The sequence below is a fragment of the Pongo abelii genome, chromosome 7 (assembly GCF_028885655.2).
Source record: "Pongo abelii isolate AG06213 chromosome 7, NHGRI_mPonAbe1-v2.0_pri, whole genome shotgun sequence".
In the NCBI taxonomy this organism is placed as follows: Eukaryota; Metazoa; Chordata; class Mammalia; order Primates; family Hominidae; genus Pongo; species Pongo abelii.
Window position 1 is genome coordinate 110,300,996 of NC_071992.2, and position 21,230 is coordinate 110,322,225.

Below are 21,230 nucleotides of genomic sequence, written 5' to 3' on the forward strand. Positions count from 1 at the left end.
AAGATATAGAGCAACTGAAAATATCATATCCTGCTGGAAGGAATGTCAAACAATACAACCAGTTTGGAAAACGGTTTCGCAGACTCTTTAAAAGTTAAACATACACCTACTATAACCAGCCATTACACTGCTAGGTATTCACCAAAAAAAAAAGAAGAAGAAGAAGAAAGAAAAAGAAGACATATGTCTGGGGAAAAAAAAAAAAAAAACTTATACATCTCCAAGCCAGGTAAATCAACCTGCCAAATGCCTGAAAATCTATCACTACTAGAATTCAGATAAATCGTATCTTCATTACTGGCATTCATGGATTTAGAAAGTGAGTCTTGGCTATCTTCAACCAGTAAATTATACTCACAACCACCAAAGTTTTTTTCTGAGAAAACAAATGATTCATATCCAGCTTGAGTCAGCTCTGTCTGGCGTGACCCAATGAACTCTGATCAGTTCCTGAAAGGATTCAGACTGCTAGAGCCCTCAGCAGGAACCAAGAAGACAAAGGACTTAAGTGCAGCTCCTCCAGTTTTCTGACCTTCCTTCCCTAATGAGAGTGTATGGATAACAGGTCATTTTTCAGATACTTTTTTGGGGGAAATGTGCTTCTAATGTCCCAGTAGATGTAGTGGATAGTTTTTTACCCTTCTCTTTTCGTATGTTATTGTGGATATATTTCTACATATTATTAGTCCCTTATTACTGGACTTTTTTTTTAAGCTCTATTATACTCAATCTGTGCATCTCTGGTTATTTGTGGAAGATAAAGTCCAAGAAATGAAATTACCAGTCCAATGAATTTAAAGATTTTCAGATTCTTGATTTAGACTGACAAATTTTTCTCCACAAAAGGTTGTATCAATGATATTCCCACCAAGCAAGGGTGTCCACTTCATTACACCCATTACACCTACATCAGCACAAAACATCACCTTTATCCATTTTTAACTATTTTATTTTTTAAATTTTCATACAGTAAAATAGACTTTTTCTTCTGGTGTACAGCTCTACAAATTTTAACACATGTACAGATTCACAGAACCACCATGACCACAATCAGGATATAGAATTATTCCATCATCTCAAAAGACTCCCTCATGCTATTGCTTTATACTCACACCCTCCCCCTACCCAAAACCCCTGCAATTACTGACCTGTTTTCCATGAATATTGTTTTCTTCTTGAGAATGTCAAATAAATGGAATCATACAGTATACAACCATTTCAAAAATGATTTCTCCCATTCAGCATAATGTCTTTGGGATTCATCCCAAATTGTTGCCTGTATCAACAATTTGTTCCTTACTATTATATAGGATAGTGACAGACAGTTGAGTTTTCAGCTTAATTTTGATAGCTTTGACTATCATAAAGCTTCTATGAACTTTTTCTGTGAATTCATCTTTATCAATTTAATTGGCAGAAATGGTATCTCCTTAATGCTGCAATTTGAATTTGATTAGTGATAGGATATTTTTAAATGTATCTTCATTTCCTCTTTGCTAGACTCTAATTTCACATTACACTTAAAGAAGGTGCCTGAGAAAAAAAGAAAAGATTCTCATGTCTTTAAAGTTTTAATCTGACCAGAAAACCCTCAACAATCAGCCGACATATTGCCAATATGTAGAATCTAAACCCTGAATTTTACTTAAAATATTTAAGTAAAAAATAGGCATAAAAGAATTTCAATTAGTAAGAACTGTTAAAATCAAAGCAAAAAGGTTGGGCGCGGTGGCTCACGCCTGTAATCCCAGCACTTTCGGAGGCCAAGGCAGGTGGATCACGAGGTCAGCAGTTCGAGACCAGCCTGACCAACATGGTGAAACCCTGTCTCTACTAAAAATACAAACATTAGCCAAGCGTGGTGGCGGGCGCCTGCAATCCCAGCTACTCGGGAGGCTGAGGCAGGAGAATTGCTTGAAACCAGAAGGTGGAGGTTGCAGTAAGCCAAGATCGTGCCACTGCACTCTAGCCTGGGCAACAAGAGCGAAACTCCATCTCAAAAAAATAAATAAATAAATAAAAATTAAATTAAAGCAAAAAATAAATCTACTGAATTTTAATAAGTAAAATGCTAATAAAATACATGGAACACAAGTGTTGACTGTGCTAGAAGAATTAAGAATCCATTTAATATTTTCTTTAATAGGAGGTACTGACTAAGTTACGGGGCTATTACAGTATTTTAAATAAACCCAGGTCATTTAAAAACTCCTCCCTCTTCTCTCACAGCCTGGCCCCCACCAAAAAAAAAAAAAAGCAACATGAACAATTTAACAGAGTAAAATAAAAGAGGTTGAAATAAGCCCACTCACACTTACTAGAAATTATTAAACACTTTACTATACAGTCATGTACCACACAACAAGGTTTTGATCAACCACAGACCACATATATGATGGTGGTCCCGTAACATCTTAATACCATATTTTTACTGTATATTACTATTTTTAGACATGTTTAGATACACAAATACCACTGTGTTACAACTGTCTACAGTTCAGCACAGCACATGCAGTACAGGTTTACAGTCTAGGAACCATAGGCTATACCACACAGCCTAGGTATGTAGCAGGCTATACCATCTAGGTTTGAGGAAGTACATTCCACGATGTTCACACATCAACAAAATCACCTAGCAATGCATTTCTCAGAACATATTCCTGTCATTAAGCAACATGATTGTACTCTAAATCAATATATCGACATGCTGTAGTAAAAGGGCCAAAGAAAACTTGATTTTTTTTTTTTTTTTTTTTAAAGACAGAGTCTCACTCCGTCACCCAGGTTGGAGTGCAGTGGTGTGATCTTGGTTCACAGCAACCTCCACCTCCCGGGCTCAAGCAATCCTCCCACCTGAGCATCCTGAGTAGCTGGGACTACAGGCGTGCACCACTAAGCCCGGCTAATTTTTTTTTTTCATATTTTCAGTAGACGGGGTTTCACCATTTTGCCCAGGCTGGTGTCGAATTCATGAGCTTAAGCGACTAGTCGGTCTGCGTCAGCCTCCCAAAGAGTTCTTAACAAGGTCACTCTTTGACTTCCTACTTAATAAACTCTTTTCTCCACAGTAAATCATGGGGAAAAAACATAGCATGGAAAAATAAAGTCAAGATTACTATGTAATATGTTATATTTCAGGGAGAAACATGTATTGCAAGAAGAAACACATACATAAAAAGAGAAGTTCTTGGCCTTGCGCGGTGGCTCAGGCCTGTAATCCCAGCACTTTGGGAGGCTAAGGCGGGCGGATCACCTGAGGTTAGGAATTCGAGACAAGCTTGGCCAACATGGTGAAACCCCGTCTCTACTAAAAATACAGAAATTAGCCAGACGTGGTGGTGGGCGTCTGTAATCCCAGCTACTCGGGAGGCTGAGGCAGAAGAATCACCTGAACCCTGGAGGTGGAAGTTGCAGTGAGCCGAGATCACACCGCTGCACTCCAGCCTGAGCAATCAAGCGAGACTCGGTCTCAAAAGAAAAAAAAAAAAAAGAGATGTTTTCCTACCATAAGAAGCTGTCTACCCCATTGTTTCCACTTCAAGTATCCAAACACTGCCACCCCCACACTGCCTCTGCTTCTTCAAATTCCCAATCACTCCTTAACTGCTCCAATATGGCTTCCAGTAGTCATTCCCCCTAAACTACCCTGTTAAAGGTTACTAGGAACTCTGTCTATAAACCCACAGGTTGTGTTTTTAGTCCTAATCAAAGTTCTCAAAAGCATTAGACAATGTTGACTACTTCCTCCTAGAAATACTGAACTATACTTTTGTAGCTTTTCTAACATCCTTCAAATGTTCCTCTTACCTCCTTGCTTGCTTCTTCTTAGACATCTTTGCCAGTTCATACTTCATTTACGTTTTATTTACTGGAGTTCTTCAGAACTGACTTCTAGGCCCTGTTCTCTCACTGTGCACCACTTCTCTTTAAGTAGCCTGTCCACTTCAGTGGCTTCAATGCCGCCCAGGTACTAACAACCTTTTTTTCTCTAGCCCAGATTACAACTCTTGATCTGCATATCCAATTGCCTCCCAGACATGTCCACATATCTCATAAACATCTCAAACTCATCATGTCCACGTATCTTTTCTCCAAAAATTGTTTCTCCTTTGGTTTCCCCATGTCTCGTCCTTATTCAAGCCAGTAAACTGGAAATCATCCTTGACACTCTACTTTTTCAGTCCCACAGACAATCAACCACAAAATCCAGACAATTCTGCCCCCTACCAGGTTTTCAAAGCTATGTATTGTATCCTTCTCCATTGCCTCCACTTTTTTCAACTCATCTCTGATCTGAATTTTGGTATTACTGCAGGGGCTTCCCAACAAGTCTACTGAGAGCGTCTTTTGCCACCTCTATTCTCTAAAAACGTTTTCCACATTTATTATAGTTATCTATTTTTAAATGTAAATCTGATAATGTATCCCTCTTGCTTAAAATCCATGAGTCCTAGTAATCTTGAAGGAAGTGTGCTATTTCCAGCTATAGACTTTTATCTGTCTTCTAATGCCCTTATCTAAATTAACTTCTACTCTCTGTACAACTTAAATTTCCGATTGCCAAATTAGATCTAGTCACCCTATTACCTCAACATTATCTCAATAATTAGTTATGTAACAAATTATTTAATGTCAGCCTTCCCCAGTAACTTATAAAGTCCTGAGAATATGTTTTGATTTGTTCATCACCATACTCACAGAACAAGATACTTTTCAAAAACTGCTATTTTGACTCTAGGTACATTTTGACTAAATGTTTATAAAAACATTCAATTAAAATACAATTATCAACCAGGCACAGTGGTTCACACCTGTAATCCCAGCACTTTGGGAGGCTGAGGCGGGCGGATTACCTGAGGTCAGGAGTTTGAGACCAGCCTGGCCAACATGGCGAAACTCCATCTCCACTAAAAATACAAAAATTAGCCAGGCATGGTAGTACACGCCTGTAGTACCAGCTACTTGGGTAGCTGAGACAGGAGAATCGCTTGAATCCAGGAGGCGGAGGTTGCAGTGAGCCGAGAACGTTCCACTGGCACTCCAGCCTGGACGATAGAGCGAGAGTTCGTCTCAAAAAAAAAAAAAAAATATATATATATATATATATATATATATAAAATTAACAGTGTTACAACTCTTTCAGAATTTTCCAGTTTTTGCCAATTCTAAATCCAGTTTCAGAATTTTCTAGAAAGCCCCCTCACCACAAAAAAATTATATATATATATAATTGTTAGGGGTGGTTATTCTGGGACATAGCAAATTAGTCAATTTTTCATAATACAAGTAGTCTAGATATAGGAAGCTATGTTCCACTATCCTGTGTTGCCAATGATCTTGTTTTCACCTTTTGGAATTATTCACCCTCATTCCCTGCTGTATGGCCTACAAAATTTTAAAAACGGGACTAATTGGGAAAGAGAATATGTATAAATATACATATATATGTATTTATCTTAAAATTCATTTTCATTAAGAGTTGCTTTAGAATATAACTCTGTCCTCATTTCCACTATTACTCAATTTTTATTTTCATTGACAAAGACTTGCTACCGGCCGGGCACGGTGGCTCACGCCTGTAATCCCAACACTTTGGGAGGCCGAGGCAGGCTAATCACAAGGTCAGCAGATCAAGACCATCCTGGCTAACATGGTGAAACCCCATCTCTATTAAAAATACAAAAAATTAGCTGGGCATGGTGGCAGGCGCCTATAGTCCCAGCTACTCAGGAGGCTGAGGCAGGAGAATTGCTTGAACCCAGAAGGCGGAGTTGCAGTGAGCCAAGATCGTGCCACTGCACTCCAGACCAGGCAACAGAGCCAGACTCCATCTCAAAAAAAAAAAAACTTGTTACCATCAGGATCATTTTCCAAGTAAATTTTATAACAAAGATTCAGTCACTTGTTTATGTACCATATTATTTCATTGATCAGTGAAAGCTTTTATGAACATGTTCTTTTATAACCATAATTTCTACCAAATGAAGTTTTACTGAGTCAAATTTTGCACAGCTAAATGTTATCAGGATCGTATTAATCCAACAAGTTTTAGTCAAGAAAACTTACCAGTTTTTAGATAAATTTGTAGCTGTCATGGGTTATTTTTGTTGTTTTACCAAGCCCGATCTTCCCAGATAAAGTTTTGAGGTTTTTAGCATTAACAAAAGACAGAATGCTTAAATTAGTTTTTGAACTCTAAAAAATTTTGCTGTGTGCAATTTTAGTCAATTTTAATTAGTTCTCTTTTTGTATTATTTCTACCAGTAGCAGTCAATGTGCATTGAATTAAAAACTGACAAAATCTTTCTGCATAGTTAAAATGTGTTTCTCTGTTTTTTATTAGGTTATCCAAGAGAAAAACATACTTCCCCTTTTACCCTAAAGAGCGGGTAAAAAGAATGTCTTCATCGAAAGACTAGGAAAAACATCCTGGAGTAAAATACCGTATTGTATTCCCAGGGTCTAAGAGAATGGCTGTTATGTCCAAGACCCTCCCTGCCACCATCCCACCAGCCCCCAGAAAAAACGATGAACAAGATAACTAAATTCTGATAATTCAGAAATTACTTATAAGTAACTCTGAAATACCATAAGATTCTCGGATATACACTTGTCTTTTGCAGAAGAGCAGAAGGGCATGAACTATGGAGACAGACTGGCTGGGTTAGAGTCTTAAGTCTGCCTCTTACTAGCTCTGTGGCCCTAGGTAAGTTACTTAACTCCTTTGTGCCAGTTTATAAATCTATAAAATGAATATAATACTAATACCTCGAAAACCTACTGTGAGCAAGGATTAGTGAATATATGTAAAACACAACAGTATCTGCCACATAGTAAGTGGTCCCTTAATGTTTACACCATCAACATTTGCCCTTGTCCCTTTCTCAATTACTCCCATTTTTAAAATTATGTAGGCCATACAGCAAGGAATAGAGAGGGTGAATAATTTCAAAAGGTAAAAACAAGATCGTTGGGAACATGGAATAGTGGAACATAACCTCCTATATCTAGACTACTTGTATTACAGAAAATATTGACTAATTTGCTATGTCCCAGAATAACCACCCCTAACAATCCCACTCTATAATTTCTTAACTGTAAACTGGGTTCTGATCTATTTTCCCCTTGACCCTGTAATATGCTTGCCAAATCAATACCAAAAAGTGGTCGGCATAAACAAGAGACTTGAAGGTCTATCTGCAAGACTCATAAGGCGGCTGGCACGGTGTAATCCCAGCACTTTGGGGGGCCAAGGTGAGAGAATCACTCAAGCCCAGGAGTTCAAGACCAGCCTGGACAATACGGCGAAACTCTGTCTCTACAACAATTAGCTGGGCATGGTGGTGCACACCTGTGGTTCCAGCTACTCAGGAAGTTGAGGCAGGTAGGTTGCTTGAGCCCAGGAGGTTGAAGCTCTAAGTGAGCTGTGACTGTGCCACTGTACTCCAGCCTGGGTGACAAAGCGAGACCCCATTTCAAAAAAAAAAAAAAAAATTCATAAAGGCAGGATGCTTAAAACCATGTTTTGATAAAGGGAAATAATGTCATTTAATATTAATAGTGGGCATTATCATCTTAGTGAATGATTCCTAAGCATAGCCACTCTGGAGCTGAATGACTTAATTGTACGTCCCATAAACCTAAGCCTTTAATATTCTTTTTTTTTTTTTTTTTAAACGAGGTCTTCAGGTTGGTCTCAAACTCCTGGACTCAAGCAATCCTCCTGCCTCAGCTTCACAAAGTGCTAGTATTACAGGCATGAGCCACCACACCCAGCCTAATATTCTTTTGTTTAACAATTCTAAATACACACATTGTTTTCAATGGCACAAATGAAATTTAAAATGTCTCATATAATCAAATTCAATAAAGAATGTAAGTACTCTTGCAGATCATGTTTTGAGTTTTAAAATTACCAAAACCTACCACAATGTTTAATATGCATTAACATATAACTTCAATATAAATTTAAGATTGAAACACTTTTTATTATACTAAAAAGCATACAAACATTAATATACAAATCCCTTCAAACTGATAATCACTCAGTTTTCTTTATCTAATAACAGATTGAATGTGAACTAAATGTAAGTATCAATAAGTATAAAACAAACCTAGAAGATATTTCTTTGCATTAAAGATCATTTTCAGAATTATGTTTTATAAGCATAGCAGAGACTACACATTTCATATTTCTTCAATACCTCATGTCAGAGCATATATGCAACTAGTACTAAAATGAAAAAAAAACCAATAAACTACAATATTCCCAGACATCTAAATTACCTACCCAGCATTTTGAATGCACTTAAATATTACAAAAATTATTCATCAATTTCACTTCTGACATTCCAGTCACTGAACATGCAAAGGGTGTTTTGTTTCGTTTTTGAGACAGGGTCTTGCTCTGTTGCCCAAGCTGGAGTACAGTGGCGTGATCAGGGCTCACTGCAACCTCTGCCTCCCAGATTCAAGCAATTCTCCTGCCTCAGCCTCCTGAGTAGCTGGGATTACAGGTGCCTGCCACCACGCCAAGCTGATTTTTGTATTTTTAGTAGAGACAGGGTTTCACCATGGTGGCCAGGCTGGTTTCGAAATCCTGGCCTCAAGTGATCCACCTGCCTCAGCCTCCCAAAGTGCTGGGGATGACAGGTGTGAGCCACTATGCCCAGCCTTTTGCAAAAATTAAAAAAAAAAAAAAAAAAAAACTCATACCCTGTTCATGGAAGTGTAAAATGATATAATCACTTTAGAAAATGTCTGGCAATTTCTTAGAGGTTAAGTCTGTATGGTTCCCTAACTTGTATTATGTCCATGAAAAACTTGCACAAGAATATTCATAGAATCTTTATACATAATAGCCAAAGTATGGAAATTGCCAAGAAGTCCATCAAAAGATAATGGATAAACAAAGTGTGGTGTATTTATACAATGGAATACTGCTCAGCAACAGAAAGCAATGAGCTACTAATAGGAGGATGGATAAACATGGATGAATATTAAAAACACTAAGATAGGTGAAAAAAACAGAAACAAAGTATGCATATTGTATGATTCCAATTACATGAAGTTCTAGAATGGGCAAAACTTATCTATAATTTTTTTTAAATTAGGACAATGGTTGCCTGACGTGCAAGAAGACTGATTAGAAGCAGGCAAGAGAGGACTTTCTGAGGTGATGTTGTTCTAATTCTTGACAGAGGTTTGAGCTACACAGTTGTAGATCAAAACTCCCCAAATGGTATCTTTTAAATTTGTGCATTTCACTGTATGCAAATCTTACCTAAAAAACACACATGCACAAATAAATAGTGAACTCTAGTAATACTCATTCTGAAGTACTTAAGGGTAAATTATTCTAATTCTACAACTTGTTTCGAAGTAACATTTTTCCTTTAAAAAAAAGAATTGATGGATAAATAGGTGATGAAACCAAGTATAGCAAAACATTAATTGCATAATCCATGTGGTAGGTATATGGATACTTACTATAAATATCTTTTAACTTTTTCTGTATGTTTGAAAGGTTTCTTAATGTTAGGGAAAAAAAAACTTTGTAACAGAGGTAAATTCACACATAAATTTTAAAACAAAAAAGACTTGCTAGCAAAGTGGAATTATAATGGTATATCCTTTTAGTTTAAGTTCTCTGGACTGATATGAGCAATATTTTTATTTTTATTTTTATTTTTATTTATTCATTTATTTTGCTTTCCACTATTACAAAGCAATTGGAAACTAAAAATAAATAATATGTTCAAATAATAACTACTGGCTTTAATCAATATAAAAGATATATAAAAATATATTGAACAATTTATCAAAATCGTATACAAAGATTTTGCTTGACTGTTAATGTTTAATTAGGTTGCATATTCTAAGAACTTACTCTTGTTTAAGTATGCAACCATATTTCATCTAATTACTTTTAAGTGTTTACAATCAAATTCACCATCAAATATTTGATTTTGAGAAGCTGTGGCTCTTAACATTTGAAAAAAGAAATGAAATGTGATATTTAGATATAGCACATTGGCCATCTATTATAACATAATCATCTAAATAAATGTATTTCAAATATACCTCATCAAAAAATTTTACCTCTACAGTACTGAATTATTTGTCTTAACGGCACACAAAAAAAGTACACAAATCAGTACAAAGTATTATCTTGTATTTAAAAGAACATGTGTTAACAAAGCATTTAACCATCATTATCTACAGTATATATTAAACACAATTTATTACACTCTAAGTTATTTAAACATGTGTATTTAAAAGTTGACATTACTCCAAAAGAAGGCACATGAAAAAAAACTCATATTTTAAACATTTTCACATAAGTAAAGATAGAACAGGGTAGAGTGACTCCTTAAAAAAAAAAAATGAAATAACACCAAGTTGGTATCTCATCATACACAAAAGAAAAATACTTGACTATTTTAAGAAATCTGGTATTCGTTAGAAATGAGTTTCACTGACTTTTCTCAGGATGTCATTATAAATCACAGCTAGTTTAGAAAATCGTAACTTGTAACAACATATCCATTTACATTCATATGGATAAGAGAAAGACAGGAAAGTGGCTATCCACTATCTACATTACTAATGTATTGGATGAAATAATCTATATACTTAGTATATTTATCAAATGTAGTGTACTTCTACAGAATCAAGTCTACATTTAAAAAACAAAATCATTCTTCTCTGTGTTCTCCCAGCATTACATTTTGTAATTAAAGCTCATGGACCCCAAACAATTGTCTATGGTATGCAAGATGTCTGGTGGCTTAAGTGTATAGTCATCCCTCAGTGTCCAAGGGGGATTGGTTTCAGGACACCCCCTACCCCATCAAGATCCACAGATCCTCAAGTCCCTTATATATATATATATATAAAGTGTATTCACATACAATTTACACACATCCTTCCATATACTTTAAATCATCTCTAGATTACTTACAATGCCTAATGTAAATACTACGTAAATAGTTGTTAGGATACAGGACAAGTGAGCCCCAAAACTGGGGCTTAGCCCAACTCCTACCTCAGTTATATCGTCTTTTTAAATTTCATATTACTTTTTATTGTTGTACTGTTATTTATTTTTCTGCCTGAATATTTTCAATCCACAGTGGTTCAACGTGCAGATGTGAAACGTGCAGATACAGGGCCAAGTGTACATTCCATTGTACTAGCAAACTTTCCCCTATATATTCCCCTTAATGAAACTTGTCCTCAACAAAAACTGCTAATACTAGTTAGTAAGTAGTCCCCAAACTCAAAAACGTCTCAATACAAAAAAGAAGAAAAAAAAAAGGTTTGGTTCCAAATTACCCTAAGATACTCTGTAAGATAATAAACAGCCTCCGAAAGGATTCTATGGTCAAATAAATAATTTTCTTTATACAGAATTCTCATAAACTATACTATGTTAATCATGGTTGTACAAGGGGAGGTAGGCAATGAGCAGAATTATATGCATTTAAACTTTTGCAAATTAAAAGTAAACAAGATTGACTTGGAGAAAAACAAGATTGACTTGGAAAAGTTGCTGCAGTAAACTCAAAGAGTGTGATTCTGGTGTTTAAAAATATGTAAAAATAGGTTTCTTATTGTATACAGCCCCTAAATGCTAATGAATTGTGTCACCTAACACACTAAAGAAAAAGCAATCTTAAACAATGCTGGAGAAAAATATGATTATAGCAGACTATATTTATGCTATTTTATGGGCAGCAAAGGAATTTTCAAGGGCTATTTTGTATATACATAATTTTTACCTTCCACAATTATTTTAGAACCTAACCACCAAAAATAAAAAAGATGTATACTGCACTTTTTTTTAACACAGATCTGTTTTCTAGAAACATCTCACAGAATTAATGTTCCACAGAACACACTTGGGAAAACTCTGATTTGCTGTAAAAGCCAACATTTAAATTGAACATTCATTATCAATTCTTAGTAGCATGCTGAAACTGTAAAGTGAATTACATCTCATATATGTGCTTTCAATAATTTCAAAAAATAAAGCTTACTACTGCCAAGATGTATTTACTAGAATTATACTGGGAAACATTACCTCAAATTAAGAATTACAAGATTCATTAGACTCAAAGAAAAGTCATAGCACAGATTAAAGAGAAAAGGTAACATTGTCAAAAGGATGTATCCAGGACATCTTTATAATTAAAGAAGTTAACTCTACCAGCTAAACACCCTCTTTTTAATCCAACCAATGAAATTAAGCAGTCAACATGCTAAAATAGTACCTTAAGAGTTCATTTTTTTCTATTTCTATAGCCATAACTTAAATTTCTGATTTAAGTTCTTCCAATACAATGCCTGTCCCTAAATGCCACTCCTCCTAAATCACAACTATAATCAAATTAGCCCCCTAATTCAAAGCATTCAATGGCTTCCCATTGTACGTTAAGTCTGACTCATTAAAAATAGTATTTAGGCTGGCACGGTGGCTCACGCCTATAATCCCAGCACTTTGGGAGGCCGAGGCGGGCAGATCACGAGGTCAGGAGATCAAGACCATCCTGGCTAACACAGTGAAACCCCGTCTCTACTAAAAACACATAAAATTATCCAGACGTGGTGCTGCACCTGTAGTCCCAGCTACTTGGGAAGCTGAGGCAGGAGAATCGCTTGAACCCAGGAAACGGAGACTGCAGTGAGCCAAGATCACACCACTGCACTCCAACCTAGGTGACAAAGCAAGACTCCATCTCAAAAAAAAAAAAAAAAAAAGTAAGGTAATTCATAATCTGGTACCAACCATCATCCAAATTTATATCCCTCAGTTCACTTTCAACTACTCTTCGACAAAAATTTTGAGACTAGTATGATTTAGGCACCAAGCGAGGTTCCAAAATACTCTGTTTCACTGGTTCTCAAACTTTAGCATGCATCAGAATCTCTAAAGGGTTTATTAAAAGAGATTGCTGACATCCCCAGGGTTTCTAATTCAGCTGGAAATGGATTTACGTTTCTAACAAGTTCTCAAGTGATGCTGATGCTGCTGGTCAGGACCCACACTTGGAAAACCATTGCTCTACTCCAAAGGCCACAAAGTGGAAGCCCAATGGTTCAAAGAGGCCCACTCACATGTTGTCTGTATAATGTTTTAAAAGCATTTTGTGTTATTTGCAAACATTTTAAAATTGGAAGATTCTGCATTAAAAAATGCAGATTTCTGGTTTATCCCCACATGTGAAAATTCTGCTGGAGCTGAACAGCAGCTACCCTACCTAGTCCAGGGAGATGTCCTTCCTAGTCCAGGATACCACAGCCCAAATTGACTCTCCCTACATTCACTTAAAATCAATGGCTTAGCACTGCATTTGTGCTTATATACTCAATCCACTTTTTCCCATTCTTTTGTCTTTTTTCCAGCTTCTCACTCTTGACTTCAAACACCCATGGTCCCCCTTCACTGCTGAAATTACACCCACCCCATTCTAAAACTTGGCTTAAAAATCCTTTCTCAACAAAACCCCAGCAAAAATAGAAATTCTTAAGTAACATACACATAGAGATTTAATATAAATTTAACATGTATGCTTTAAGAATTGAGGTTTTATTTCCATGAATACTAAAATAACAATACTTATACATAAAATTTTAATTTTGTTCATTCTGATTTTTACTGTGAAAGAAATTTTTTCCAGAACAGGACATTCAAAATGAATTAAGACATGTCTTTAAATCACACAGCCAAAATATATAATAGCTTCAATGGAATACCTTATCTATTTTGCTGGAACAAAAATAGAGAGAGAATGAGGGTAACTGATACAATTATCCTGATTTCAGAACCTAACAATCTTTAAAGGCAATTTTAATGAAAGAAATGCTTCTAATATTTAAATCTAGAGAATATTTTAGTGGATATTTAATTCTATCGAATAATGGGACGGAAATTACACAAAGAAAAACTGAGTGCTGGTCTCTGCTCTGCCATAAATAGCTTTGTTACCCTAAGTAAGTCATTGAGTTCTCCCTGGACCTGTTTCATTACCCCTAAACTGCAGAGATGGAAAAAATTGTTCCCCAAATATCTTCCATCTCTAAAATCCTAGGATTTACTCCTTCAAAAGATAAAAGCATAAAAACCAATGTCATACAGACAAGCTTCTTGGTATTAGGTTAGTATAGCTCCTAAATCAGACTGACTTAAAAATCTCTAATTACAGCTTTCAAAGTTCTAACTAAAAATGTTGAAGACTCAGAACTTTGAAAGAATGTGTTTGTATATGTATTTGTGTATATCTTAGTGATCAGAATAAAATATCTTTTGTAAGGTCAACAATTAAACTTAGGGGAAAAAAAAGAAGACAATAAAAACTATAACCATGCCAACCAACCAGTAAATTTTAATATCTCAAAAGAAAATAATTAGAAAATTATATCAAAAAAGTTTTTCCATAATAGAGATTAACAACATTTTTCAAGAACGTGTATTCTGTTTCAGGATATTCCCAAAATAAAGTAATTTGGCCAAAATCAAAATTATCAAATTGCAAGATTGAAAAAAAAAACTTAGAGACTGTTATATTCAGGTAGATCATGCCGTAAGCGAATTGCTTTCAGCTTCTCCACTTCAATTTTTGCTCTTAGTAGCTCTTCCTCTAGCTGCTGCCTTCTTTTCAATCCATCCCTCTTCTCCTGAACATACAATCCAAAATTTTTTTGATTTTCTAAAATTATCTGATGCTCCTCTTTCAACATTTGCAGGATCTGAGGATCATACCCTAATAGTGACCTAAAGTGTTCACCACTCTCATGCCGAAAAAAATCATCTCTCCTTGGAATAGAAGATGGAGACGATGTCATTCTCATATCGACAGAGGAAAGTGAAGGCGACAAGGATCTTTCCATAACATGTACTAATTCATGTTCTTCTCTTTGCTCTAAAGTATCACTCTGTTGAGAATTTAAAACCAGTGGAGGAGGTGGTTTAATGTCTTCTTCTTGCTTCACCTCCACTGTAATAGCAACAGGATGGTGATCCAACATTACCTGTAGTGAACTGGTACCAGCCTGTGCCTCCTCATCCAAGTTTGCACTACAGCACACAAAAAAGCATTATAATATGTAAATCAAATGAAGAAAAAGTGTATATTTATAGCATAATTTTAATATACATTAAATTATAAAGCTTTAAAACTATAAAGTTACAAAACAAAAAAAAATCTTAAACACTTGAAATACATTAAAGTGACTAAGATTGGGATTTCAATAATATATACTCACAGATCTCCCCCATCCTTAACTTTAAAATTGTGCTTTTAAGGAGCAGGAAATTATAAATATTATAGAAGGCCAATGAAGAAAATAAAAAAGAAAAGCCAGTTTTCATGTTGTCAAACAGACACCAATCTTTCCCACAACCCTAAGGTTTTCAAATGGTGTAAAGAGCCATTTAATGCATTCTCAGTCTTATTATCCCCATACCTTAGCCCCAGACCTCCGGCTTCTGCTCTCCTGGACTGATCTTAAAACCACGAAGGCCCATAACTTCTAAAAGGACAGTGAAAGGCCATCTATGGGAGGTACTGATTTCTGCATTTGCCCACAAAATAAAACATAAAGATTGTATATGGCTTTGGGATATGCTCAACTACTGGAGGTTATCCTAACTTTCTTATTTCAGATGCCTTTATCTGATAGGAAAAACTTCCCTTTTACCTATCCTGAACCACATGACTCAGTTGCTCTTTAAGTCTTTCAATCACTGGTCAGGTAAAGTTCACAAGAGCAATGGTTTTAATCCACAACTGTATATTCAGTACCTAGTAGGTACTGTACTTAGAACCTAGTAGGTGCTCATTATGTGTTGAATGACTGAAAAAAAACAAACTAAATGATTTTTTAATGAAACATTTTTAATGGCCTATACAGATATATTAAATAAAGGTTTATTAAATTTACACATAATTTCCACCAAATATGCATTCCCAGTGGAGACAACTACAGCTTTAGCATAATTTAAGCTTCAACATAACAAGTTATGATATTATAAATGCAATAAACCTTAGAATTCTGTTTTATAAACATAATTTTATGTATAACATGAAGCTGTGAATCAAAAATATCTGCTCCTTGAAGTTGTTTTTTTTAATTAATGCTTCTGCCTAACTTAAAAATAAAAGTTATAAAGGGAAATTAGATTATTGAACATTAATGGAAATATTTTATTTAATATTATTTAGAGAAGATTTTATATATAATAAGAAACATAATTAAAAGAATACATTCTACATGGATGATTAAAATGCTGGAACAAGTTCAAGCAGAATGCATAGAAAAAGATTAAAATTACCCATACGTTACTTACTAATGGCATTAAATTGCCAGAAATATCAGATATTTATCTAAGAGACAAAATGAAACATATATATAGTATATAATAAAAAATCTATTTGTAGGTTATATAAATTCATTTTTGTTCTTGTCTCTGTCTCATTTTATTATTTCCAAAAACAAAACAATTAATTATAAATGTAATTGAAAGTAGCAAGCTCTGCTTCTATTAATAGCTCTGCTAAAACCTGGAATGGGAAAAGGTTAAAATTGCATATGAAAATTAAGTTTTTAAAACCACATAATTACTATTTCAAATTAGTATGTAAAACAGAGTATAAACATAGACATAATACTTCCAAGTAAATTAAAAATATGCCTTATATCTGGAACATTCCATTCCATTTTAGCTAAAACATTACAACTAAGGCATAACAATGTAAAAAGGGAGAAAAAAAGCTTTAGAGCAGGTCACAAAAATGACAGAGAAGGACTTGAGAATCAGAACTTTGAAGATCAGTTTACAAAAACACAAAATATAAACTGATATTAGGAAGAGGTAAAAATAAAGACATAAGTCAATGTGAGTTACAGAAAATTAATAGCCTTACAAAACAGGTAGATATTTTTAAGTATGTTAACGCAAACACTAGTATTTTCCTTATTAAAAAGGAAGAGTTTGGTAAGATTAACAGGCATATTTATGTAGAAGTATAGTTAAGATTATAGAATAGTTATAAACTTCTGAGATGATTAAGATTCAAGGATGATGTCAAATAAATATAAGCACATTAAATATATATATAAAAGAAATAAGCTAATAGAGAAAATGTCAGTGTAGACACAGTAACATAAGAGTTTAAAAGGCATGTTTCTTATATTCTTCCCTTTAAAACCTAACAAATTGGTATTATTTAAGCCATAGGTATAGAAATGCACAAATCAACTCATTTTTATCAGAGAAATGTTGATATCCCAAAAGATTTTTTGTGTGAATATTGTAAATATTCACACACACAAATAGTCAAAATGTAACCAGATACTTGTATATTTATACATTATTTTTCTTCTACTCACTGTATTTTTAAAATATGCAACTAACTAAAATTACAGTTTCTACATGTCGTTTTCAAATTATAAAAACCTATACCTACTAACCAAAGGGTACAGTTTTATACCTGCAATGCAAAAACACTTTTCTCCATGGTTCGAGGGGGAGAAAATTCTGCATAAGTAGCATAGTATAAAACAATTTTACTGTGTAGTTTTCTGGATATCCAGCTATTGGGATTTCATAATTTGTCATCACAGTGAACATTTTAACCAGTGGCCCCAAGAATTAATCCACTGTGTATTCATGTCCCGGATTCCCACTGGTGATATTTTTTTACTATGCTATCAAGTAGAAATAAGCAGTATCTGGTAAGAAGCCAGGCTCAAAAATACTTTCCTAGTAAATTACCAAAATAACATATGCACTTGCCTACAAAGTGGTTTTTTTCTGTTTCTCTCCTAATTTCAAAGGGATTTCATAGTAATCAATAATTTGCTTATATAATGCCTCTTCCACCAATAGAAAAGCACATTGTGTAAAGCTTTGTTTGAAAGGCTCCTCAAACTAACAAGGAGTTTACAATTTGTTTAAATTACCCTAAATGGTTCAGAATAAGAATGTAGCTGCCATTTTTATATTTTGCCAGAGGTAACAATCTGAATTAGTGGCAAGATAATACTTTTGAAAATTCCAAGGCAAATAGTTACATAGAACACAAGTTTAACCAAAAAATTGCTTCTAACTCTAAGAAAACCCAGTTGCTCTTAGGGGTATTTTAAAATTCATAATTTGATATCCTTGCAAAGCAGTAAGAGAAAGCTTACTCTTTCCTATATGACCCAAGATCAAAGTGAAACTAGACCATTAAGGAATAAAAACAACAACAAAAAAAACCTTTTAATTTTATTAAGTAAACTGAATCCCTAATTAGACATTAACTCCCTTTAGTTGTGTTCATCTTTATTTTAAACGTGTTAGAAAAATAATTTAAACTGTCTTCATATACACAATCATGCCATTAACAAGTTTACTTATTGATTTTAGTTATATTTGTTAGTTAACGTATATTCAATAAGTGTAGACAATGACAATTCATAAAAAAGCAAGGTCCCATTTCTCTAGAAACTGCTAACTTTATATAAATTTTATATAAAATTGAAAATTCCAGTGAAATGTAATCTTAAATGAGAAAAAAAGTATCTCTCAGAAGCAAACTAAATAATTTAATTTTAAAGCTTAAGAAGTTTATGAAGTGATGTCACAAATTTCAACCCACTTATTCCTCCCTAACCTTTACTTTTAGAAACTACAGGAGGGAAGGGGGAGGGGAAGACAGTAAAAAGTAGCTTAAATACAACAGAAAAATTCCTCATAGCCTCACTTTTCTCTTTTTAAAAAATGCAAAACAAAGACACTATTCATTGCTCCCGTTGTGGGGATGCTTACTATGCATATCTCTATCACGACTAAGCCAAAGCCCAATAGATAGGAGGCGCCATAATTTTCCATAACAAAACAAAATAAAGCTTACCTTTGTATGTGGTTCCTGTCTCTTACCAGGCAAAAACTGGAAATCTGGGGAATCATCTCCATAACTTTCTTGGTTGGCTCAGAAATATTGCTTTTAAAATCTGATTGGGTCTCTTTTTGCTGCAATAGCTCCTGTTTGGCATATTCTTTGAGCCTTTTATAAAGGGTGCGTAGGCCCTGTGCTGTTCGAGGAGGGCGGTCTACTCCAATTGCATTATAGTTAACTGCTATGATATCCCAACATCTATTCTTTTCTACTATTACTGAATGTTTATTAGTGTGTTCTTCGAGAATTTTCACATATGGCTTCACAAGCTTTAGCAAATCAAGCTTTTCAGATAAGGTAAAATTGGAAGATCTAGCCTTTCCTACCATTGTTCTTTTCAAATTAAGTAGGCAGTTTCTGAAACCACCATGCAGCCTTCAGCTCTGCTCAGCTCTTTTCACAAACAGAAAAAGATCAGGCTTAACTAGGCTAGCCTCATTTAGGCCCACGCCTACAGGGGAGGGTTTATTAAAATTCCTCCAGCTTAAGCTGACGCAGGTTCAGGAAATCTGCTTAAGCCAAGCCTGACCTACATAAAGCTTCTCACTGAAGAAGACAGGAAGGCACAAGCAAAACACACTTGTGTATAAAGGGAACAGCTCGAGACAGGATTTAATACACAAAGGTCTAGAGATAAGCATGGAACACAGCTAAAAATTAGCTAATTTAGTGAGAATATCAAATTTCACACATGTATGCCTAGCTGACAGACTGAACTGCACTGCAGGATCACTTTAATAAAAACAAAAGAGGAACTGTTTTGTGCTATTTATTTACAAATCCAGTAGACAGAAAACTAAAAGATAGGAGTGGTGAATGTAGTAATTCCTAACAGAGCCTCTCATCACTGTTTCTGAGCTGAGTGTTCTCCCTTACAAAATCTGCATAATGCTGGATCTGCTGTCAATCAGGAATTGCATATCCTCTAGCTAGTTAGGTTACACCCAGACCCAGACTCCACAGTAAAGCTAAGCTTCTCCTTCATTTTACAGTCTACATTAGCCTCTGCATATTTTTTTCAGTTAAGAAAAAATTTTTATAGAACACTCAATCTAAAAAGCAGGTAAAAATCATGTTTTTAAAGCAATGGATTATTCTAGCCGTAATGTATGTGAATTTGCTAGCCTGCCTTATCATGTGTAAAAAAATCACTATTCATGATGAGAAACAGTATAATCACGCCTTAAGACTCCACATACGAAATCGCATTTGCTATTATAATAGAGCCAGATTTTTTATTTAGCTATATTCACACAGTTTGGACTATGAAAGGAAACAGCTAGTCTAGCCATTTTCAAGGCCACCAGTTTCAGTGCTTAGAATATATTTGTTAATCCCAGTATGAAAATATATGATACATAATAATGTAAGCAAGACAAACCTATTTTCTCACAATATACATGTTTTTCCAGATAGGGGAATAAATTAGAACATACTTGAACATAGTTCTATCCAATAAAACTATTATTGAACAACTGTGATAGAGAGGTAGGAAAAATAAATTGTTTTTAATTACTGACCACGTATATAAATGCTCCCAGGCACTGTGCAAGACCCAATGAAATCAAAAATGAATCTAGATACAGCACCTATCCAGGGAACTGTAGTTCCACAGAAATGCTATAAATTCTCAATTATCTTGTTTTTCATTCTTTTAACAATGGAGAAGCAAATTAAATTTACTGAGCTCTTACTGCGAACCCATGTGTTAAAAGCTTTAAGTGTATTATCTTTCAGAAGACAGTGAAAGATTGCTGGATGTTCTATGGAATGCTAGGTGTTGTCTGGTATACCCTACTGAGTAATTTGATTCCATAATAGTTCTACCCTTTCATTATCTTTGAGCAGTTTCACAGCTCTGTAAATTGTAGAAATCAGTAATGCAAATGATTCTTGTCCATAGAGATGCAAAAAGAAAATCGACCTGCCCCAACAACGACTGGACCACAGGTACTCAAAATCATTCTAGCCTTTTCTGAGCTTTTAGAACATTAAAAGAGAACCAAAGAAAGAACATAGGGTATATACTTTATTTAGGTAATTATTTTGTTATTTTCAGAAGAAATACAGGTATTACAGAACACAGGGTATATACTTTAGATAATTATTTTGTTATTTTCAGAAGAAATACAGGTATTATGTTAAGAATGAAATACTACTAAAATATGAAAAAATGTTCAATCTCACTAGTTATCAGGGAAATGTATACTAAAAATGATTTTCATTCATAGATTAGCAAAAATTTTTAAGACTTAAAATGCCAAGAGTGAGGCCGGGCTCAGT

General features: G+C 34.7%; 2 protein-coding genes across 7 annotated transcripts in view; both read right to left on the reverse strand.

Moving 5' to 3' along the window:
* Positions 1-21,230, reverse strand: part of RAD54B (RAD54 homolog B) — a 126,693-nt gene that overhangs the window by 69,212 nt on the left and 36,251 nt on the right. The window contains exon 4 of one of the 6 annotated variants that reach the window (XM_063726728.1): positions 10,158-15,079. The exons of 4 other annotated variants lie outside the window; for them this stretch is intronic. In XM_063726728.1, coding sequence (XP_063582798.1) covers positions 15,030-15,079 — 50 coding nt within the window. In that variant the 3' untranslated portion in view covers positions 10,158-15,029. Of the gene's footprint in view, positions 1-10,157; positions 15,080-21,230 lie in introns of those variants that run through there. One more of the 6 variants, XM_009243957.3, reaches the window with a different exon arrangement.
* Positions 10,158-21,049, reverse strand: FSBP (fibrinogen silencer binding protein). The gene is made up of 2 exons (XM_002819282.5): positions 18,903-21,049; positions 10,158-15,079 (listed from the first exon to the last, which is right to left on the reverse strand). The coding sequence occupies exons 1-2, from the start codon at positions 19,274-19,276 to the stop codon at positions 14,554-14,556; spliced, it is 900 nt and encodes a 299-aa protein (XP_002819328.1). The 5' UTR covers positions 19,277-21,049; the 3' UTR covers positions 10,158-14,553.